Source organism: Exophiala dermatitidis, assembly GCF_000230625.1.
Source record: "Exophiala dermatitidis NIH/UT8656 unplaced genomic scaffold supercont1.7, whole genome shotgun sequence".
Taxonomy (NCBI): domain Eukaryota; kingdom Fungi; phylum Ascomycota; class Eurotiomycetes; order Chaetothyriales; family Herpotrichiellaceae; genus Exophiala; species Exophiala dermatitidis.
In genome coordinates, this window is record NW_008751652.1 from 2552966 (window position 1) to 2574890 (window position 21925).

General features: G+C 52.0%; 8 protein-coding genes across 8 annotated transcripts; 4 read left to right on the plus strand and 4 right to left on the minus strand.

The window, feature by feature from the left end:
* Positions 1-1239: 1239 nt before the first annotated feature.
* On the plus strand, positions 1240-2525 carry HMPREF1120_08722 (MFS transporter, DHA1 family, multidrug resistance protein; the record flags this gene model as incomplete). Its single annotated transcript, XM_009162991.1, has 2 exons — positions 1240-2044; positions 2146-2525. 2 exons carry the CDS (start codon positions 1240-1242, stop codon positions 2523-2525), a joined length of 1185 nt encoding a protein of 394 aa, XP_009161239.1.
* Positions 2526-2606: 81 nt separating this feature from the next.
* Positions 2607-3065, plus strand: HMPREF1120_08723 (MFS transporter, DHA1 family, multidrug resistance protein; the record flags this gene model as incomplete). Its single annotated transcript, XM_009162992.1, has 1 exon — positions 2607-3065. The coding sequence occupies one exon, from the start codon at positions 2607-2609 to the stop codon at positions 3063-3065; it is 459 nt and encodes a 152-aa protein (XP_009161240.1).
* Positions 3066-3709: 644 nt separating this feature from the next.
* Positions 3710-4703, minus strand: HMPREF1120_08724 (uncharacterized protein; the record flags this gene model as incomplete). The annotated part of the gene is made up of 2 exons (XM_009162993.1): positions 3710-4593; positions 4661-4703. The coding sequence occupies 2 exons, from the start codon at positions 4701-4703 to the stop codon at positions 3710-3712; spliced, it is 927 nt and encodes a 308-aa protein (XP_009161241.1).
* A 1980-nt stretch (positions 4704-6683) lies between these two features.
* Positions 6684-9933, minus strand: HMPREF1120_08725 (2-oxoglutarate dehydrogenase, mitochondrial; the record flags this gene model as incomplete). The annotated part of the gene is made up of 3 exons (XM_009162994.1): positions 6684-7222; positions 7272-9681; positions 9730-9933. 3 exons carry the CDS (start codon positions 9931-9933, stop codon positions 6684-6686), a joined length of 3153 nt encoding a protein of 1050 aa, XP_009161242.1.
* A 508-nt stretch (positions 9934-10441) lies between these two features.
* Positions 10442-15147, plus strand: HMPREF1120_08726 (C-terminal binding protein). Its single transcript, XM_009162995.1, has 4 exons — positions 10442-11437; positions 11567-11778; positions 11968-12050; positions 12202-15147. Exons 1-4 carry the CDS (start codon positions 11363-11365, stop codon positions 12918-12920), a joined length of 1089 nt encoding a protein of 362 aa, XP_009161243.1. The 5' UTR covers positions 10442-11362; the 3' UTR covers positions 12921-15147.
* HMPREF1120_08727 (fatty-acyl-CoA synthase) lies at positions 13369-16594 on the minus strand. The gene is made up of 4 exons (XM_009162996.1): positions 15112-16594; positions 14274-14901; positions 13673-14096; positions 13369-13620 (listed from the first exon to the last, which is right to left on the minus strand). Exons 1-4 carry the CDS (start codon positions 15999-16001, stop codon positions 13499-13501), a joined length of 2064 nt encoding a protein of 687 aa, XP_009161244.1. The 5' UTR covers positions 16002-16594; the 3' UTR covers positions 13369-13498.
* On the plus strand, positions 16338-19109 carry HMPREF1120_08728 (pyruvate carboxylase). Its single transcript, XM_009162997.1, has 4 exons — positions 16338-16680; positions 16749-17396; positions 17467-17560; positions 17627-19109. The coding sequence occupies exons 1-4, from the start codon at positions 16640-16642 to the stop codon at positions 18851-18853; spliced, it is 2010 nt and encodes a 669-aa protein (XP_009161245.1). The 5' UTR covers positions 16338-16639; the 3' UTR covers positions 18854-19109.
* Positions 19110-19614: 505 nt separating this feature from the next.
* HMPREF1120_08729 (retrograde regulation protein 2) lies at positions 19615-21721 on the minus strand (the record flags this gene model as incomplete). The annotated part of the gene is made up of 7 exons (XM_009162998.1): positions 19615-19762; positions 19841-20175; positions 20261-20647; positions 20718-21044; positions 21201-21249; positions 21344-21348; positions 21485-21721. The coding sequence occupies 7 exons, from the start codon at positions 21719-21721 to the stop codon at positions 19615-19617; spliced, it is 1488 nt and encodes a 495-aa protein (XP_009161246.1).
* Positions 21722-21925: the final 204 nt, after the last annotated feature.

Genomic DNA, 21925 nt, shown 5'->3' on the forward strand with positions numbered 1-21925 from the left:
GGCGCCGTAAGGTAGTTATCTACCGTATTTCTACCGTAGTAATATTTCTACCGTAGGTCTACCGTAGTCCAACATGGTAGTGGCGCCGTAAGGTATATACCTACAATACTGTACAGCACCCCCGATTACGCCTATAACTGTACACCTACAACGCCTATAACTATATACCTACACCGCTTACCACTACGTACCTATAACTGTAGTGCGCGCCTACAGCTATACGCCTATAGCTACGCACTTCTATAGGTACATAGGTATAGGTGTGCAGTTATAAGCGTATAGTTATAGGCGCGTAGTTATAGACGTGTAGGTGTAGGCGTGTAGGTGTAGGCGTGTAGGTGTAGGCGGGTAGGTGTAGGCGTGTAGGTGTAGGCGTGTAGGTGTAGGCGTGTAGGTGTAGGCATATAGGTGTAGGCGTGTAGGTATAGGCGTGTAGGTGTAGGCGTATAGGTGTAGGCGTGCAATTATAGGTGTGCTGTTATAGGCGTTACAGGCGTTGCAGGCGCAGAGCCGTACCGCAATAGGCGGGTGGGCAATAATATAGGATGTATTGACTTACGAGATATACGGCGCTATAGGCACTAAATGGAAGTAGACTAAAAATCGCTGAAATAAGTTTAGTTTTTATGCGAAATAAGGATGCGATTGTGCGAAATACGGGCTGCCAGCTGGATGCGGATCTTCGCCTGAACTGATGCCGTGGCGGGCATCATTTCTGATGCGATTGACCCACCTGTGCACCAGCCGTCGTCTACGTACTGTACCTTTGCCGGTTTCTACTGGACGGCGTTGTCAGTTCGACGGCATTCGTGGCTTGCCATTGCATCACATCCACAAGGTATTTTGTACCAAAGTACCTGATATGGCGACGCCAGTTCCAGAACAGGTACACCCATATCTCACAGGGGTCCCTGGTCTTGTCTCTCTTTCGCAGATGGCTCTGAAGGCCGAACATTTTGTTTTTGACTTCATGTTTACATCTTTTTGTTGATACATTTACGAGAAATCTTTGCATCCATTACCAACTCCATTAAACTTGACAAGGACCTTCGGCAGCAGATACTGGGAGCGTGAACGTTGAGTGCCAGTCCGGGTCTTTTGCAAATACAGACAAGATTATATCCATTATTGCTTCGAGACCCAACCGAGACCCTAGTGGACAATACGTGCTAGGAAAGGACTACATCTTTGCAAAGCTGAGCAGTGTGCGAGGACGAAACCTCTCTTTCTTTCTGTTCAATGTGGTCGGCGGTCCAGTATCGTCGACTGGGCAAACAAGTCGAGCGAGATTGGAACAGGCGTCACAACGGAAAGGAGTTTGCGGAAGATGCCGATGCCAATGTCGACGTCGAAGCCGGAAATCGCGTCAAATCGCCTCGAACGGCTTCCTCTCCTTCGACTTTGAGGTCAGTCTCAGACTCTCGTACGAGCACCGAACGTTTCGACCACTCTTCAGATCAGACTCCGATAGGGGAAAAAGAACATCAAGGTTCTAACCAAGGGGATCGTGTATCCGAGAAGTCCTCGACAGCCGATGGATCAAGGAGTGACAATGACAATGAAAAAATCCTGGTCGAGTTAGAAGGGGAGTCGGACCCCCTCGACCCATGCAACTGGTCTCTTCGCTCACGGTCCATCAATATTGCGGTCCTCTCGTTCCTCATCTTCGCACAAGGTTGGGCCGGCGCCGCGGACTCGATGGCCAACGAGTCCATTAGCAAAGAGTTCCACGTCAGCGCCGTGGCCGAGAACCTCTCGCAGTCAATGTATTTGTTTGGTATTGGTTCTGGATGTCTCATTGTCGGACCACTTTCGGAAACGGTTGGGCGGAACCCGACGTACCTGGTATCGTCACTCTGCTACATGTTCTTCGTGCTCGGCTCGGCACTCGTGCACAAATTTGGAGGACAGGTGGTATGTCGATACTTTGTGGGGTTGTTCGCCAGCGCCACCTTGGGCATCAACGGCGCCAGTGTGGGAGACCAGTTCCGGGCGGTGAAGCGATCGTTTGTGTTTCCGGTCATCGCATGGGCCAATGTTGCTGGTAGGTCAAGCAGACATCTCGCCTTAACCTTATGCGCATAGTGTTCATTAACCAAACGTCATGAGTCTTTTGGGCATCTGCTGACATTTCATGTTCTGTAGCTCCCATGATGGCACCCGTGGCAGGCGGATGGATAACCTCGGACCCAAAACTAGGCTGGCGATGGTGCGAATGGATCACACTAATCATCTCGGCGGCAGCATTCATCGTGGCATTTTTGTTCTTGCCAGAAACATATCTTCCAGTGCTGCTTGACTGGAAAGCCAAACATCTCCGACGCGTGACCGGCGACGATCGATACCAGTCCAAACACGCCGAAATACCGTCCCTTGCAAAAAGAGTCAAACAGGTCCTCCCGATGTCAGTGACATTCTGCACCACCGAACCCGTCATCGTCGTGCTAGGCGCGTTCCTGGTCCTGTTGTACATCCTCATGTACTCCTTCCTCTCGGGTTTCGAGTACATTTTCAAAAAAAGATAGGGAATCTCAGATGGATTGGAAGGCTCATGTTTTGCGGCCATCGCAGTCGGATCGACTGTTTTCACGCTGTGCGCTCCAGGAATGTACAGTCGGGCACGACAAAGAACGAACCACAAGCCCCGTACCCCAGTCGACCCGGAGTCACGACTCTGGCCCGCCATCACAACGGCGCCCTTGTTGCCCATCGTCCTGTTCTGGCTCGGTTGGACGAATTACCCGTCGATCTCCATCTGGTCTGGCTTGGGCGCCTGTTTTGCTTTCGGTATTGTCATTACCGCCATGTACGTCGCCACTTACGAGTATATCATCGACAGCTACGGCGAGCATTCGGCCGTCGCACTCGCCAGCATCACCATGGCCCGCTATTTTATCTCGGGTGGCATGGTCCTCGCCGCCAGGCCCATGTATAATGCCATCGGCGTGCATTGGACAATGACTTGGTTGGGATGTATTGCTGTGCTGCTGACGCCTGCCCCTTTGCTGTTTTGGAAGTATGGGCGGCGCTTGAGGGAGAGGAGTCCGTATGCCACTGCCGATTGAGTTAGATCAGTTAGACAGTTAGCTTAGAGGCTAGAATATGTGTCTGTATCAAACACTGCGGATGTCTGCAAGTATATGTTGTTTGATCGACTGTGTCACGGTGTTCTACTATGCTAGACTAAGACAATATGAATGAGTAAACATGCATACATACATATATATCTGCCTGATACGTCTTTCTGCAGGTGGGACGAAACTCTCGGAAGTCGAGCCCTCAATATTCTACTTGGGATACCACCGCACGTTCGTTCCCCCGTTTTACTATTACTAGTTCGTTGCGGTCGACACGTCCCATGTACGGAGGCAGGGACATTGATAAGTAGGTAAGAATCCTAGAGAGTTGCAGAAGACATATAAGTGGCATACCTCAATCACTAGGGAAGGTGAATTGTTTCCCGTCCGTTACCGATAAAGATACTCCAGCTGCTATATTTTGGCCGTCGAAGGTTCGGTTTGTTCTGCCGGTTCAACACACCGAATTGTTTCTATGTCCGGGTTTTCTAAGCTCATGCTCCTGCTAGTCCCGCTCAGCAGCCCCGGTCGCGAAATCCAATCCAACCGAATCGAAGGTAAGATAGAACGCCCGCCAATGTCGCCGCCTAAAAGCAAAAAGGGCCCCCGTGTGTGTGAAGGGCTTGAGTCTATCATGCCATGAACTCTTGCACATTGACAGCCCTCTTCAGACTCCTCCTCTGCGCACTTCCCGTCAAAGCCTGTGCCGCATTATCATTCGGCTGAGCATCACCGAAACCACAGCCGCCGTCCCTAGTCTGGGCAATGATGGCACCCGCACATTTGCCCGAGTTGAACCCACAACAGCCGGAAGCGCAGTCGGCATCACTGAGACATTGGCCCGTGATGAATTGTGTCCCGCTGCCGGTGCCGACATTGGCTGCACCGGGAGCGGCACTGTTGATTGAGGCGGTTGAAGCGGCTGCTGTGACGGTTGCAAAAGCACCACTTCCACTATCACTGCCACTTCCAGACCCAGTACCAGCGTCGGCGGCTGCTGTCGACGTTGCTGTCGCCGCACCACCAGTAAGGGCCTGTGCAGCATTATCATTTGGTTGTGCGTCGCCAAAGCCACAGCCTCCATCGCGCGTCTGGGCAATAATGGCGCCGGCACATTTGCCGCTGTTGAACCCACAGCATCCGGAAGCGCAGTCTGCGTCGCTTAAGCATTGGCCTGTGATGAACTGGGTTCCGGAGCTGGTTCCCACGTTGGCAGCTCCGGGAGCGTTGCTGTCGATGCCGGAGCTGGAGCTGGAGCCGCTTTGAACGGCTGCTGCTGCTGTTGATGCTGCAGTTTGACCAGCACCACTGCCGCCGCCAGTCAAAGCTTGCGCAGCGTTGTCGTTGGGTTGCGCGTCTCCAAAGCCACATCCGCCATCACGTTCCTGCGCAACCACCGGACCCGCACATTTGCCGCTGTTGAAGCCACAGCATCCAGATGCGCAGTCGGCGTCACTGGTGCATGCCCCCGTGATGAATTGGGTTCCCGCCCCTTGGGCCAAGTTGCATAGCGCCACTGAGGAGAAGAAACGGATGTCAGTCAGTCAGGACAGAAAGACCGCTTTGAATAAAGAGTGACTTACAGTTTAAAAGGACGAAGATAAGTGTCCACGGTTTTGAAGGCATTGTGGGGGACGAATCAAAGTGTAAAACCTGAAGTTGGAAGGAAGAAAAGCAACTTGCTTGGTGTATGTTTGCAATTTGACTGATCCAGCAGTCGAAGGGGTGACGATCAAGAAGTAATTTTGAGAGGAAGAAGAAGAAGCAGAAGAGGGTATCAATGCTTGCTTTTGCAGAAGGGAGGGAGCCTTGAAGAATGAACAAATACCGGAAAGAATCGAAGCAACGAACAGATACCGTGGTTGAGAAAAGGCAGAAGTCTAGAATAGCAAATACTTGCCGACCGTGGAGGTAGGCGCACGATATATATCAGGATGTAGTAGGACATTACCTGGTAGTCCTACCTAGTTCCCTTCTCCTGACATGGTTTCTTGGTACAATGGTACCCAGTCAGTCCTGATCTCAATTTCAATTAGGCAACGAATTGTTCCAGAATAGAGTGTGCCTTGCCTTGCCGCTGGAGTGGAATAGACGCAATTACTCGATCAGCTAGCCACGCTCTGCCAGTCTGGATCTGGATCTGCAACCAGTTGTTCCAGATTGCAGTGCGCCTTGCCGGGGGTAATTGAATCAATCACACGCTGAGCCACGCTTGTCTCGGAGAACAAAACACGCACTTGTATCTTATGGTTGGGAAGTGAACATACCTGCTGCAGTTGGTCGTGGTATGAAACAAATGCAGTGGCAGATGAAAACACGGACAAGGCTGACACTTGTCTCGGGACGCAGCCTCGTCAGGAGTGTCGCATAATTGTTTCCATGCGGTCAGGCTACGAGGCCGACGGTGAATGTGATTGGTCCGCTGCTTTCAGCCTCCTGGAACGGCCCAATCACGACCGATATAGCAGAATGCGTGTCCTGTCTGAAAGTCCATGTTTCCTTTGGTAGTATTTACCCAGTGATGAGCGGCAAAGCGAGCGTCTCGCAAGGTATGGGATGGGAGCCGAAACTCCCCTTACGATGATCTTTAGTAGTGGTGGTGGTGGCTGAGAGATTTTGCGGGGTGGCTGGAACAGCCATACAGTGCACTCCTCAACGTGTATCTTCAAACACTCGCATCCAGTTCAAACCCCAACCCTTGTTGTCTCACTTCAGGTAGGTGGTGGCGATTGCACCCATATGGTCCCAGACTCTCAGTGTATGTCTCTGTGGATTAGATCCTGGATCGATCAGATTCATCGGCATCCAACCTCAGGGACGCTGCAGCGATTCGCGCATCGTCCTCCCGTGGGCGATCAGACGGTAGGAACTGGACAAGAAGCCTGGCGACTGGTTTTCTGAAGATTACCTTGAAGGTAGACGGGAGACCTGGTGCGCGTCCTTCCCCCTGGGAGAGACTGATCCAGTAGTACCTACCTTATGCATATTGGACGGCCCGATTAGTTGGCGCTTGACTTCTTCGTTCTCCCGACATGAACCCCAATTGACGTGCTGGAGAGGAAATGGGCCTTTATAGTACATACATATGTATGTGGCAAGGGCCCGTCAGTAGGCGCTCGGCTTTTCCATCCTAGATATGAAGCCCGATTTTCTTTCCGTGGCATGTGAATGGCTCCCAAGCCCCTCAACACAGGAGTGTGTTGAGGGTATCGCGAGGCATAATATGAGCGGTAGCTAGCTTGATGCCACGAAGGAAGACATGGGCGGCGCAATGGAAAAACTGTCATTGCACACAGTGCGGGCCCGTCGAGCGTAATACGGCTGTTGCTGTCAAGAATACATTTTGCTCTCATTGATGCTACTAATAAATAATGGGATCTCAATCCAAGCACATGCGCAATCATCGCTGGCAAAGCACAAATCCAGCGATAGCACGCTCTCAGCCTATTCTCTTGCTTTCCCGGTTCGATGTGATGCCCACCAGGGAGTATCAACGTGGCTAGCTCATCAGCTCTCACCCAGGCACGACGAGCGCAGTCATAGTACCAGTCGAACCTCGGTCGTTCATTCACCCACCACCTTCGCACCTGTCACACCATCGGCCAGTCACTCACCCTTCAATTTGTCCTGCTTGACTCTGAAAGCATCCTCCAGGAGGGTCTGCTCCTCCTTGACATGAGTGGCCTTCAATCCAGTGGCAACCGACGCCGAAGGATCACGTCCTGCGTACATCACGTGTCGTCTGTTGTGGTATTGCGTCTCGTTCAGAAGCGTCTCAATGCGGGGCTGGACGAAGCTCCAGGCACCGGCGTTCAAGGGTTCTTCCTGACACCACACAATGGTCTTGGCGTTCTTGTAGGTGTCCAAGTTCTCCTTCAACAGTGCCCATGGGAACGGATTAAGCTGCTCGATACGGGTAATGGCAGCGTTCTTGATGCCTTTGTCGGCACGATGTTTGTGAAGCGCGGCATACACCTGACCCGTACACAAGATGATACGGTCGATCTCATCGGGGTCGTTAATGGACTTGCCATGTTCAGTCTCAGGAATGATCCATTGGAAGTGCGAATCTCCGATAAAGTCGTCAATGTCGGAACGGGCCAGCGGGTGACGCAGCAGAGATTTCGAGAAGAAGACAATAAGAGCTGTGACAATGTCAGTTAGATATCAAAGGTAAGGACAGGATACACTTACGTTTTCGGAATTGTCTGTTCATCTGTCGGCGGAGAATGTGGAAGTAGTTGGCAGGAGTGGTCATGTATGCGACCTGCATGTTGCAGTCTTGGTGCTGTCTCTCGAGCTTGTCTGGCGATGGGAAAACACGAGGTTCCTCGTTGCAAAGCTGAAGATACCGTTCAATACGTCCTGAAGAGTGCTCAGGGCCTTGGCCATCGTAACCGTGAGGCAGCGACATCACCAGACCTGATCTCTGCAACCATTTCACTTCGCCCGAGGCGATGAACTGATCAATGATACATTGGGCATTGTTGGCAAAGTCACCGAATTGCGCTTCCCACATGACAAGCGCATTCGGAGACGACAGTGAGTAACCGTATTCAAAACCGAGAACGCCGAACTCGCTCAGGGAAGAGTTGGAAATGGTGAAAGCTCCCTGGTCTTTGGACAGGTTGTTGAGCGGAGTATAAGTTTCCTCGTTCTCCTGGTCATGCAAGACGGCATGGCGCTGAGAGAATGTGCCACGCTCAACATCCTGACCCGAAACTCGGACGTGATGGCCCTCGAGACACAGAGTACCAAAAGCCAGAGCTTCAGCAGTGGCCCAATCAATACCCGTGCCGTCATCAATAGCCTTCTTTCTGCCACCAAGAATACGCTTAAGATTTCGGTGGACATGGAAGCCCTCGGGCGCCGAGCTGATCTTGTCTCCGATCAAGCTCAACACATCACGGTCCACGCCAGTTGGTGGATGCGGGAGCACCTCGGTTGCCAGTTCCTTGGGCGTCTTGAATCCATTCCATGCGGACGTCAACCACTCCCTTCCGGTGGGCTGGTAGTCTTTGCTTCGGTCGAAACTGTCGTTCAGCATTCCCCATACCCATTTCTTGTGCTCCTCGATGTCCTCCTTGGCAAAGGTGCCCTCCTCCAGCAGTCTTTCAACATACTTGTCCAGTTGGGGCTTTTGCTGCGAGATTCGCTTGTACATCAAAGGTTGGGTGAAGGACGGTTGATCGGTTTCGTTGTGACCCTGCTTACGATAGCAGACAATGTCGATGACACAGTCCTTTTTGAAATCGGCTCTCCAGTCAGCGGCAAGCTGGCAAACAAAGTTTACCGCTTCCACGTCGTCACCGTTAACATGGAAAACAGGGGCGTCAATGGCCTTGGCAATATCGGAACAGTAAGGTGTCGACCGAGCGAATCTAGGGTCGGTCGTGAAACCAATCTGGTTGTTCACGATAATGTGAATGGTGCCGCCCGTGGAGTATGCGGGCAGGGCGTGCAAACCCAGGGTCTCGTATACAACACCCTGCGCAGCAAAGGCAGCGTCACCGTGCAGCAAAACACCCATGGCGGTCTGGTGCTTCTTCTCATCATTGTTGTAATGTTGAATGGCACGAGTCTTGCCAAGCACAACGGGATCTTCGGCTTCCAGATGGGACGGATTTGCGACCAGCGACAATTGGACGCGCTTGCCGGACGGGGTTGGACGTTCAAAGTTCATTCCGAGATGATATTTCACATCACCCGAGCCTTCGTCACCCGCTTCTGCCGTGCCGGAAAATTCACTAAAAATCGACTCATTGGGCTTGCGAACGACGTTGCTCAACACGTTCAGCCGTCCTCTGTGCGGCATACCAATCACAATATCCTTGATGCCGTAGTCGACGCTGCGGTCAATCATGGCTTTCATACCCGGCACCAGCGATTCGCAACCTTCCAAACCAAAACGTTTGTCGTTGGGGTACTTGGTGGCCAGGAAGCTCTCGAAACTGGAGCTCCAAATTAACCGGTCCAAAATACGACGCTTGTCATCCACGGAATACTTGTAGGGCGTTGGGACTTCGATTCTGTTTCTGATCCAGTCACACTGCTCTCGATGCGGGATGTGGATATATTCGACGCCGTAGGAACCGCAGTAAATCTTTTCACAAGCAGCGATAATATCGCGGAGTTTCATCTTTTTGCGCGTCTCCGTGGCGAATCTGGGCAAGATACCAGGCCCGAGGGTGAACTCTTGATCGAGATCAGCTTCCGTGAAACCGTAGTGGTCCAGTTCGAGTTCCTTGGGTCTGCGGTATCCAAATGCCTCCGCCTCTCCACGGATTCCAAGAGGATCAGTCTTTGCTTTGTGGTGGCCAGTAGCCTGGTAAGCGCGGACGAGCAGTTGGACTTTGAGATGGTTCGTGACGTCGACGTCGCCGGCGGGAAAGGCGCTGGGGGCGATACCAGCTGCGCCCTCGGCTTGGGAGATCAAGCCTGGCGGAGGCTGGAAGGCTCGAGACACGGGCATGTTGCCTTCTTCCATGTTGTGGAAGTAAGCTTGCCATGAGACGTGAACGGAGGAAGGATCTTGTTTCCAGGCTAGGTACATCTCGTCAATGTAGTTTGCCGCATTGCCTGAGAGGAACGAGTCGTTCGGGTCCTGAAGTGGTCAGTGAGTGAAGCGCAACAAATTCCACGCTCAACATACTACGCCTTTGTTGAATTCGCCGGCCGCAATGGCATAGCTTCTGCGCTGCATAGAGCTACAAGCCACCACGGCCAACGGTTTCCGACCTGCGACGAGAGCATTCTGACGGCTTGCCGAAGCGATCTGTGATTTGGACGAGGTGTGCAAGAACCTCGAGGCGTGAACGGCTCTCAGAGAGAGCTTACCCGCCGTGCAACGATACATGATGACAACCCTGGAGAGCTACTGATACAACGAACGATCCATAGGAGAAGAGAGCCGAAGAGGAAACGAAAGTCCCCAGCTGACAACACCAACCACCAGCGAAGGAGTGGAAAGGTGTAAGAGGAGTCTGGTGCAGACTTGAATGACGAGGTGTCGAGGATTTGAGGAGAGAAGACGGATGTTGGTAAGAGTATGGGACTGCCACTGGATGCTCCTAAAGATCCGGCTCTGAGGCATTTGATTCTGTCATGGCGCAGCTCAAGTTTCCCTGCCAAGCGGTATCCCCGGCTCTGGCGCTGATTTCGGTTGTGAAATGCTGCTGCCTTTGCAACGGCCAATAGAAACTGTCTGACCACCGAATTATTGCCGCCATGAGAGGCTGCGGGAGGCTGTATCTTGCTGCCGCTATAGTGACACCCCATCACGGGGCAATCTAGGAATCGGACGGAGCTTCAGGCCGATCATTTGCATCCAGTCACAGTTCATTCGTCGCTAATGGTAACCAGAAAACAAGGTAACTAACGGGTTTCAGTTTCACTACACGCTTCTATCTCGGCTCTCTGGCGGGGGGTTTGGCAATTAGCTGCTGCTGCTTTTGCAAGATTTGCTCTCAGAAAACTAAAGTTATAATCAGATCTGTGCAGAGGGCGAAAATGACTTTATGCTTCTGGCCCTGTCGATATCAACGACAGGATCGATGGAACAGACTTTACGCTCGCTCGAGTCGATGACTCTGCACTTTAGACCGAGAAGGTTGTTTGTTGGTTTGTCCTTCAAAACATTCCGCGAAGTTGATACATAGAAGCGATCCTGGGACCGCCCCGCTTGCATCCACTACCCACTCTTTCTCAATTCCTCAATTCCGCTGTCGTCCTCGTCGACGATGGCGAGGCATTCAATTCAACATGAGCTCCTCGCTCATCCTGAGCTTCAACACACGCCTTCATTGCCGGGATAGAGGAGAATTCCCTATACGGCAACAGGGCAAATGTTGTACATACCAAAAGCTCGGCGGGTGCAAGGGCGAAGATGCCGTGCATCGTGAGTGCAAATTCCAACATTGTAAATCATGGCGTCTCCTTCAAACCATGCACTCATCGCGCTGGGGAAATATCTGCTTGATGTTGTATCTTGTATATACGTTCTTGTCATCAGTCTCGGTTTGGCCTGTTCGGGGCAGTTCTCTCCGAGCGAGGACGTGGAGTACCCCGTCCTTGCGCCATCAAAATTGGAGAAATAAACAACATCGGATTTTGTCTGCGCGAGGCACCTTCACTCTTTGAGATATCGAGTTTTAAACGAAATCTACCAGAGAAAAGCTATGCAACTGGGGGCTTGATTTCTTTGGTTCTCTTGCAAAGATCGGAGTCTCCTTCAAATCGGTATCGGTTGGTCTCTAATCTAGAACTACTACAACACCTCTCGGACCATGACTTCCTCGGCAAAAGCGGATCCCATTGCCATCCCAACTTACACCATCATCCAGGCTGACGGGCTTTATCCTGTGAGTTTCTCGTATCTCATTCCCTTGGTCCAATTGTCTTCGTTCATTCTCGCTCTAAATCTGTCCCTCCACCACTGGTATACCACCCACAACCTTTTTACTAATGCGCGCTGCCATTTCCGAATGTAGGACGACACAGTCGAGCAAGAAATCTTCCAGCCCAGACCAGGCCAGAACTACGCCGTGAAATACATCCAAACCAACCTATGGCCGACCGGGGTCCCAAATCGAAGACCATGGTCAGATATCGATCCTGGTCTTCGAGAACAAGTCGACGGCATCATGGTGCTCAAGATGAGTTTCAAGGCGGAAGATCTGGCGCTGTTTCCGAGACTAAAGGTGTGAGTTTAGGTGCACTGTTCTGAATTGGAATGCTTGCTATCGAGGATCGAACTTGTCGTTCAAAAATATTGTTCCGAAAATATTGTTCCGAACGACAAGAGATGCTGCCCCAGATGATCGCCATTCATCGGTGTCACGTTGCTCGGTATCTACGTACTGACATGTTCCATTTTTGTTTTGCTCAACAGCATAGTTCGCATGGGTGTCGGATATGATCGACTCGACCGAGTAGCCCTGGCCAAGCGAGGTGTCACGGTATGCAATGTCCCAGGTAAGAAAGAAACCTGCAATCCAACAGAGAGTACTTTCGACAGATAGCGCTGCATTGCAAATGCGCCTCTCTCTTACTTTACCTAACCCTCTCAAATACTCCGTATCACAATCAGATACTAAACCCCATTTTCTGTTCTATGATCCATCAGACTACGGAACATGCGAAATAGCCGACCACGCACTAGCCCTCGCCCTCTCCCTCCGCCGCGGCATCCTCTTACACAACGACACACAGCGCGCCACACCCCCCGCACCATGGATGTACATCGACACCCCCTTAGTTTCCCGGATTCAAGGCGCAACGTTTGGCATTTTGGGGATGGGCCGGATCGGAACAGCGGCCGCATTGAGGGCCAAAGCATTCAGCTGGCACGTTCTCTTCTACGACCCGTACGTAAAGAATGGAACCGACAAGAGTCTAGGCGTGGAACGAACACGAGACATCAAAGAGCTGTTTCGGCGTAGCACCACCTTGAGCCTCCATTGTCCATGCACGCGCGAAACGAGAGGTATGGTCGGTTATGACTTGTTATCTCTCTTACCTCGCGGCGCCGTCTTTGTCAATACCGCCAGAGGCGAAATCGTCGATTTGGATGCCGTCGAGAGGTGTTTGCGTGAAGGAATCATTAGCGGAGCGGGGCTCGATGTGCTTCCCGAAGAACCAATCCCCGAAAACAACGTCCATCCGCTCATTCAAGCGTACAGAAGCAAAGAGCCCTGGCTGCAGGGCCGTATGACCCTAACCTGTCATACCGCCTTCTACTCCCCCCAAAGCTTTGTCGATATCAGAGTTAAGAGCGCCGAAACTATGCGCGATGTCCTGATCGATGGAGGGGATAGTAATGTCATAACACCGGACATGGAGTAGAAATAGAAGAGAGCAGGAGTCCTGACATGCTATGCTTTTCCTTCTGAAACGTCTCGCCCAGCAAAAGGAAACGGGGAAGAAAAAAGGCCTCCGGTGGTAGCAATTGAAAGTCCTAACCTCGAAGACTTGACGAAAAAAAAAAAGAGAGCAAGGCCGGAGGTACCTATGTTTGCCTCCACAATGACTTTGACGAACCCTTATCTTCATGGCCTGCGACCCAGTACAGGCCGAACGTAAGGGTCAAATGTCGGTTCGTGTCGGGTACTTACTTGACGCAGTGAGGACTGCGTCGCCAGCTTTGGGTATTTTATGCTTCGAATCGATATACTTCCAACTGGCATAATTTGGCATTACGGAGACCATCGAATATGGGATGCAAGAGCTCAAGGATAAGGTGAAGACACAATGAATCAGGATTCAGCGCCACAGCTTTCGGTAGCTTGGAAACGAGGACAACAACAAGGATTCAATGATCCCTCAGGACAGTGAACCACTCTTGAGATTACATCTTGCATAGTGTTTCTTTTCTATCTTTCTCTTTCTCTATCTCGACCACCCGCGCTCATCCGCTGACATATCTATAACCTAGCCTTACCCGACAACAAAAGCTGCTCCGCCTCCTTCGTCAACGGAACATACCCAGAGCCTTCTTTTTCGATCCAATAGATTCTATCCTTACTACCAGGAGGTAAAGAGAAGCCTATTGTCATCAGCAAACGAAGTCGAAAAAGAATCGAAAGCAGTCCTCTCACCTTCTTGACGAAGTCCAGTTTTCAACTTCTTCATGATCGGCGAAACTCTATCTGGCTCGGCATCCGCAGCAACATCTTTCGTCGCAGACTGCGTGGACACCAACACACGCAGGAACCGCGGCACGGCGTACGAGGGCAAAGCGGCGCTTTCGTTGGTGGTGGCCCATTTTTCCAGCTGGGCTACGGTTTCCTTTTCGACCGCCGTGGGCGTTTCGGAATTGCTGTCCGAAGTAAAGGTGATGGCGGCACAGCCCAATTGACCGTCGTAGCCATACCTGTTCATCGGGATGGCATAGACATTAACCGAGGCAATGTTCGGATGGCGGCTGAAGCAGCTTTCGACTTCAGTCGTGGAAATGTTGTGCCCTTTGGCGCGGTAGGTGTCGCCTAGTCTGTCATGGAAGGATATGAAACCTTCTTTGTCCTAGAAGCAACAAACACACGTTAGTCCGAGTATTTGCAACCAAGCTACAACACTCTTTGCTATCGGAATCAGGTTTGGCTAGGCACACTCCACTCGTGGCCGTTCAACTTCGCGTAGAAAGGTCTACCCCGGCCGGCACAGAGAAAACTGAACAGGTATGTTAGGTATCGAACTTACTATAACCAAGGCGTCGCCCAGCCTGAAAAACTCATCACCCTTCCTAAACACATCTCTCAACACCTTCTTGTCTGTGGCTTCCTTCCCACCTTCACCAACATAGTCGTGTCTCCGTTGGAACGGCGGCGTGATTCTGCAGATCGACTCACCGACCTCGCCAGCTTTGGTTTTCATACAAAACCCGGTCTTGGGATCCCGCAAGATCTCCCCGCTTTCCAAATCAGTTCGAACAATATAAAACGAATCCTGGCCGAAATTGCGCATCAGAGGGCCCCAGTGGGCGACTTTGCCGACCCCATAATCGTTCATGTTCGAGTTGACAAGTGACGTGGTCGCCTCACTGGCCGAATAGTACTCGACGATCCAGGGAATCCCGAACCTTTCTCGTACGGCCCGCCAGACGGTAGGTGATAGCCCGAGTCCGAATGCCAGATCCACGTCATGGTCTTTCTCGTCTTGGAACCGAGGATCTGGCGGTGACTGGACGAGATATCGTAGCATCTCACCGATGTACAAGATGGCATTGGCTCGAGAGCGACGGACGTCAGCCCAGAACTCGCGGCGGGAAAAGCGACGTGCAAAAATCATGGTCCCCGACGTTGCGTGTGTTGCGGGAAGAGCGGCGAATCTGAAACGAGAAGTCAGCAAGGGGATCAGAGACTCGGAGCCATGAGTAAGTCTAAATGCGAGTGAGAGCCGTAAGGTAGTCTGAAAAGTATTGTCCATCTTGGTTGCCAAGTGGCATACACCTCTGACGCACACGAGACTCGGAAAAACCAAGTCGAGAGGAATGCATGCAGCAGGGACCATTTAGAACAAACAATTGATATACACTTACGTCGCAGTACCATGAAACATGGGCAAGCAAACATAAAAGCGACGTTTCTTGTTCTGCATTCCAGGCCATCTAGTCGGACACGTCGATGACAAGCTATACCCGGCAGGCCAGATCAAAGCTTTTGGGAGTCCCGTCGTGCCGGACGTAAACAAATATTGCGAAGCGTCGGTATGGTGCACCTTGGGCCTGGTGGCCTTGGGGAAGTCACCCATTTCCGGCATCACCGGAGGCAGTTCGTCGTGTCGCACTGACAAAATGCCTGGCCCTGAAGGCCATTGATCCAGTGGTGGATAAGTGTTGTGATCATACAAAACCAACTGCTTGACCCGTGGACAGGAAGGGTTGCCGTCAAAACCGCTGCTGGTCAAGTTGAAAGTCTGCATTATGATTGCCGCCAATTCGTAGCTGGTGATGAGCAGTTCGGCCTCGCTGACCTTGAGACAGTGTTTGATATGGTCACCAGTGACGGAAGTGTTGATGGGCGCCGGGATCGCACCCAGCTTGTACAGTGCCCACCAGGTGAAGATGAATTCGGGCGAGTTGTTGATGAACAAGCCGACCACCATGCGGTTGCGCACTCCCAGCCGCTGCAGCGTTTCGGCCCATCGTCCAACTTCCTCCCGGAGACGTCGGTAGGTCCAACTCCGGTTTTCGAAGACCACAGCCTCTGCATTGTTGTCGTGGTGGTTGATGTCGTATGTGCAGTGAAGCACGTGGTAGAATGACCAGTCGTCTTCGCCGTGCTCCTTGTACAGATTCTCAACGTGCTTCTGCATCCGCTTGGCTCCACGCATCTGAGCAATGTCGCTGCCAATCGAGTATTTGGCATCCAGATACATGCCGGACACCACGGCGGCTGCCGCAGCGGCCGCAGCAGGGAGCAATGACATGATTAACGAGCCGTAACCAGGTTGTGAACGCGATGTCGTCTCAAGATCTTAACTCTGCTGCCTCACTTACTTACCATAGGAAGCTCCGTGTGCTATATTGATGGCCCAGAACATGCCTCCATGGGTGTAGACCAAATTCCCAAAGTAGTACCGCCTAACAACATTGGTGGAAAGGTGCCGCGGTCTGGAGTCCATGTTGCTTCTTGTGTGGGGAATTCGAGCGTAACACAGATAGATAGCCGTGGTTAAGCATGGCCAAAGGTCACTCGAATCCGGAGTGATTGGGGTAAACCCGCGGGACAAGCCCAGGAAACCTCGCTGTCTTCTGGGGCAGTGCCTCGGTATTGTCTCAGGCCACACAGGTCTAAGCGATCAATCGTTTCCCGGAGCGGTGCACAGCAGGATGCTACCCAATCGTTTCGTCGCAATCAAATAGTCTCTAGGACGACACGACTTTCGGACTTCGCTGGGGGTGAAACCAATATCTCGAGATCGGTCCATGCAGTAGAATACCGCTGACGCTCTATGCTCATGATTGAGCAGTACCCCTGAAAAGAAGAGCTCGGATTCGTAGAGTGACCACGGGATCCTCGAATTATCAAGACGCCCGGACTTGAGGGGTATCGCTTCTCCAAATCATGGGGGCAGTTCGAATACAGCGGCTCTTGGTCGCCAACAGGTAAGCCAGTCGCGATGCCACATATTACAGTAACAGTTGGGTTGACCAGGACACCTTGTGGGAAACAGGGGCGAGATTGCAATTCGAGTCATCTCGTCAGCCCGAGAGCTGGGGATACACACTGTTGCGGTGTACACTTCGGATGACTTGAATCATGCGATCCATGCCGACGAGGCTCTGCTTCTCAAGTCGCCCGGCGACTTCATGAACAAAGACCTTCTGAAGCAGTTGTGCCTCGACAACAAGATCGACTCCGTCCATCCCGCATACGGCTTTTTGTCGGAAAATGCAGAGTTCGCAGAGTCCCTCGAGGCAGCGGGCATCCGGTTCATCGGGCCCACGCCGGACACGCTGAGTCGGACCGGAGACAAAACTGATGCTCGAGGGCTGGCAGAGTCTTGTGCTGTGCCAGTGTTACCCGCTCTCAAAGAGCCCATCTCCCAACTAGACCAGGCGTCGGAGTTCATCTCGAAGATTGGTTTCCCGTTAATGATCAAAGCTGTGGACGGCGGCGGAGGCAGAGGCATCCGTCTTGTTACTCGCCCAGAAGAGCTCCAGCAATCCTTTGATCGAGCCCGCGGAGAGTCACCGGGAGGGAAAGTGTTCATCGAAAAGGCCGCCGTGGATGGGTACCGGCATGTGGAGGTGCAAATTATCGGCGACGGGCGTGGCCAAGTATCCCATCTGTGGGAGCGTGAGTGCAGTATCCAGCGGAGGTCCGTACGCCTGCAAACTGCAAACATCAAAACACCATCTCTTGGTATACTTTTGCTGACTTACCTACAGATTCCAGAAAATGGTGGAGCTGGCGCCATCGACAATCCAAGACCGGGCGGTGGTCGCACAGGTGATTCAGAGCGCGATAAACCTAGCCCAGTCGGTAAGACACGCCCCTTGATCTCCGTCAAGCAACAATCATTCCTCTAATGAGCCTGCTATGCATCAGATACAATACCGCTCGCTCGGGACATTCGAATACCTCGTCCACGAGTCGAGACCCGAGTTTTATTTCCTCGAGGTCAACCCTCGCCTTCAGGTCGAACACACAGTAACCGAGGAGATTGCCAATGTGGACCTCGTACGGTCTCAACTGCTCATCGCCCAAGGAGCGAGCATCGACAGTCTCGGCCTTTCCTCCAACCTTCCAGGAGCATCATTCGGCAATCCGCCAGCAAAGGCCGCCATTCAATTGCGGGTCACGGCTGAGGATCCTGCACAGGGGTTCGCCCTCAGCATGGGTCGGATCGCCCAGTTCCACAGCCCTGGTGGCCGCGGTGTCAGGGTCGATACCCATCTCAGCGGCAGCCGGCCCACCGTGGTTGGATCATCGTTCGATTCTCTCCTTGCCAAGATCATAGTAAGTGCACCGACTCGCGAGGAGGCCAGAGTGAAAGGTTTGCGAGCACTGGACGAGTTGGTCGTGAATGGAGTGAAGACAAATTTGTCCGTGTTGCTCGGTACCCTGGCGTCAGCGGATTTTCAGGCCTCCAGATGCTCGACGCGTTGGCTCGAGGACAACCTTCAAGATATCCGCAAGCTCGGGGAAAGCCTGGTATCTTCGACTCGGGCTGCAAGGGAAGCTTCGTTTGGTGGAGCCTCCGGTAGCGATGCTGGCTCCTCTGCAGGGGCCGGCGTTGCGGGTCCATCCAGCTTGCTCTTCAAGAAAGGCGACTCGTTCCGTGTGAAATTGAGCGAGCTATTGGAGAATGGCGGCAAAGGGCCCGAGAGAGAACATCTCATCGTGCTCGACCGCATTGTGAACAACGACTTCCCCAACCTGATTGCAGGCGACGTGTCGCTGGTGACTGATTCCTCGGCCACAAAGAAGAAATTCACCGCCAGCCTTGCTGCAGCGGCCGCCGGAGCTGGCCTGGCATCTTCCCACCACCGGAAGGGTGACCCGTCCAACCCCAACCACGTCGTCTTGCCATTCCCCGGCACCGTGGTGGAAGTGGCGGTGGAGGAGGGCGACCACGTGAAAGAAGGGGAGGTGCTGATGGTTGTGCAGCAAATGAAGATGGAATTGGAAGTTCGCGCCCCATTTGCCGGCGTTGTGACCTGGGCCTGCGATGTGGAAGAGGGAGAAACTGTTGGAGAGGGCATGTTGATCTGCGAGATCCAGCCGGCGAAGGAGGCCGGAGGCAATGCGCCAGGCTTGAGTGCGAAGTTGTAATGTAGTTTCAGACACAGTACCTACCTAGGTACCAAAGAAGATCAACTTCCGAAGACAATTTCGAGCAGTCGCAGAGGGGACGCCAAAAAGATACGAACTTGACTCTGCCGCTCTCAGACCAAGAATGAAAAGAATCAGTAGAAATGTACAGCCGCGTCTTCCCTCGCTCTGGGTTAAATTCTGCCTCAGCTGTTGCAGCGGAGATGCATACCTGGGGACGACTTCAGACATCTCGAGTAACTTGAACAACTTAAACACAGAGATAGGTTCTAGCCTTGCATTATAAGTCCCTCGGAAGATCTAGGCACACATTGGACAGCAATGGATACCTACCTCAGGTAGCCTTTACTCTTGCCCTGGTTTATCTGAACGCATCAGGTTTCGAGTCAAGTTGATCAGCCCAGTACGACCAATTTACAATGCCATATTTACATATACATCCGAGTCTCATTCCTTTAGGTTGTAGATGACCGAAGTTCATCCTCCGGTGATATCTATCCAGCTGAGCCTGAGCCTCCCTTTCTCGAGCGTCCAGTCTCCTTTCCTGACAGCGACTACCGTATGACCCTATCAAACAAACCCTCGACATGTCTCCCCTTATCGACTTCTCTCTTATCTGAAACGAAAGAGGATAAAGGCATGAACTTGAACAGAACGAGTTCTGTTACCTGAAGCAACACCTTCCCGTCACTCCTTTCATGCCATAGACCCACCGCCCCGTCCATTTGCCGGCAGCTGGAAGCGACAAGCTGGATAGTCAATCAATAAGTGTACCTGAACCCTTCCAGTCCTTCAATAACGGTCCTTCCCTGCTTCTGCTTCTTGTTCTGGACGTAGAAATACGTGGTGGTGGTGCAGACAGACAGGAAAGTCAGACATGCAGCGGTGATACATGTGTATAGGCCGGGTCTGAACGGTACACAATCAATCAACCATTCCTCATTCATCTTCGAGCCGCCATCACAACAGCCAGAGGTGCTTTCTTACCTGTAATTCGGAGCATCCTGACTCCTAAAAGTCAAAGACCCAATAATCCCACCAATCCCACCAGCACCGACAATGGTCGCCGAGCAAAAAGCCCGACGCCACACACCTCGGATATTGTTTGCTTGGTAAGTCAGACTCAACGGGATATTCGACTGAGCGCCGCCGATGATCAAAAAGGCCCCGAAATATCGGACACCGCTGCCTTTTGCATATCCCAGGACAACAACGCCAATCACTTCAATGACACAGTTGAACAACAAAAATGGCGTGCGGAGCTGGATCCGATCGGAAATCACACTTTCTCCAAACCCCAAAATGGAAGCGAACACGTAGCACTTTGTCACAAAGAATTAGTTGCTGAAAGAGAATATAGCGTTGACGAGGAGATCCAGATGAATGGATGAGGTAGGGCTGACTTACTGGAGTACTCAAACATTGGGCAGCCGCCTCTGAAAATCCCAGCCCTTGTCTCAGGACGATCGGCAAGAAATACGCCGCGGCGTAGGTTACGACCGAAGTCAAGCCAAAGTTTGCCGCGTAAAGCCAGATTTTCCAGTCCAATGCGTTCTTGAGATACGGCACCAATCGGAACGGCGGAGCCTGGACATCCCTTCGGTCTCGGTTGATGCGATCAATGACCGTCTTGATTTCCTCGTCTTTGAGAAAGCGAAACGACTTGTGCGCGTCTTCGGGAAAGTCAACGATCAGGAAATATGCCAGCAGGCCAAAGAACACAGTAATGATGCCTTCCATGATGAAGATCCATCTCCATCCTGCATAGCCGCCGACACCATTCATCTTGGAAAGCTGTTACAACACCCAATAAGTTAGTATTGTCAACCACTGCTTTGGTGCCGTCCCCTTTTGGTTCACTTACCCCATATGCGAGAATACCACCAAATCCGGCAATCAAACTTCCTAGCAGATAAAAAGCGGCGTTCCGCTTGGCCACCTCTGCGCGCGTGTACCAAGTAGACAGCAAATAGGCACATGATGAGAAGAAACCGGCCTCAAGAATACCAAGCAAAATCCTAAGGGCAAGCATAGGTCTCCAGGCGTGGACAAGACCGTGCCCAACCATAACCAGTCCCCACGCGGTGACGATAAAGGACAAAAACCGTCCCGGACGAAGCTTTCGCGCAATCGCAGTCATTGGTGGTTGGAAGCATATGTAGAATGGAAAGAACACAAGGACAAGAAGGGTCTGCCACAAAAGTAACGTCAGCATTTTTGTTTCTGTTGCTATTTCTCTCGCACAATGTGCCAGTGTTTGACCTCAACGGGCATCTCTGCAGCTCTGGGCAGATTTCCAACAGATCTGTAGAGCCTGAGGCTTAGGATGGATCAAGTTTGAACTCACATAAGCATTCCCCTTCAACTTTAGATCTGTGCTCATTCCAGCAACAACTCTGTTTGTCCCAGGGCATCCAAAATCAGCTGCCGAACTTCCTGACACAACAAAAAGACCACCACTGAAAGTAATTAAGGGTGGAGTATACTCACGCATTCTGTTCTCATCAATTAGCTCTCACATCAGAAGAAACCAAACCAAGGCAATCATAGAGAGTATCTGCGGATTTGAAAGGAGGGCTCTCGTAGGAAGCCATCCTTTGAGACAGCAAAGGGAAGCCTAAGGTAACTTACAGGCAGATTGACACGGTCCACCAATGAAACCGTATACAACACTCCAAGGACAAGACATATCCTCACATCGATCTTTCTCTTCAGTCGCTTCACATAGGCCGGATTCGCCGTGTCGATGTCTTCCTCAATATCGAGCTCCGAGGAATGTTCCTCGTGCTGGGGCTTTTGCTTTTCTGCAACCACCTCCTTCGTGGTGGCCGTGGCCGTGGCTGTTGTCGTACTGCCGGTGGTGGACATGATCGAAGGGCCTTGGTCCTCTGCCTTTGCTGGCTTCTTTTCCTTGCAGCGTACAGCGCGAGAGAAGATATAGTCTGCAAACCCACAAATCCCGGGGGAGCGGTCAGATACATAACAACATTTACTAGTAGGCTGGACCTTCACTTCCCCGAGGGGCCCCAGAGGAGGGATAGCCACTTTTTCCTGGGGTTGATTCTGAAGTCT

Excerpts from the sequence above, each read along its gene's own strand:
- HMPREF1120_08727 (XM_009162996.1), bottom strand. The coding sequence starts at position 16,001 with ATGTCATTGCTCCCTGCTGCGGCCGCTGCGGCAGCCGCCGTGGTGTCC. Across the intron at positions 14,902-15,111 it reads ATGTTTCATGGTACTGCGAC|ATTCGCCGCTCTTCCCGCAA; the intron begins GTAAGTGTATAT and ends TTCTCGTTTCAG. Across the intron at positions 13,621-13,672 it reads AACTGGACTTCGTCAAGAAG|GCTTCTCTTTACCTCCTGGT; the intron begins GTGAGAGGACTG and ends TGATGACAATAG.
- HMPREF1120_08728 (XM_009162997.1), top strand. The coding sequence starts at position 16,640 with ATGGGGGCAGTTCGAATACAGCGGCTCTTGGTCGCCAACAG. Across the intron at positions 16,681-16,748 it reads CGGCTCTTGGTCGCCAACAG|GGGCGAGATTGCAATTCGAG; the intron begins GTAAGCCAGTCG and ends TGTGGGAAACAG. Across the intron at positions 17,397-17,466 it reads GAGTGCAGTATCCAGCGGAG|ATTCCAGAAAATGGTGGAGC; the intron begins GTCCGTACGCCT and ends ACTTACCTACAG.
- HMPREF1120_08726 (XM_009162995.1), top strand. The coding sequence starts at position 11,363 with ATGACTTCCTCGGCAAAAGCGGATCCCATTGCCATCCCAACTTACACC. Across the intron at positions 11,438-11,566 it reads AGGCTGACGGGCTTTATCCT|GACGACACAGTCGAGCAAGA; the intron begins GTGAGTTTCTCG and ends TTCCGAATGTAG. Across the intron at positions 12,051-12,201 it reads CACGGTATGCAATGTCCCAG|ACTACGGAACATGCGAAATA; the intron begins GTAAGAAAGAAA and ends ATGATCCATCAG.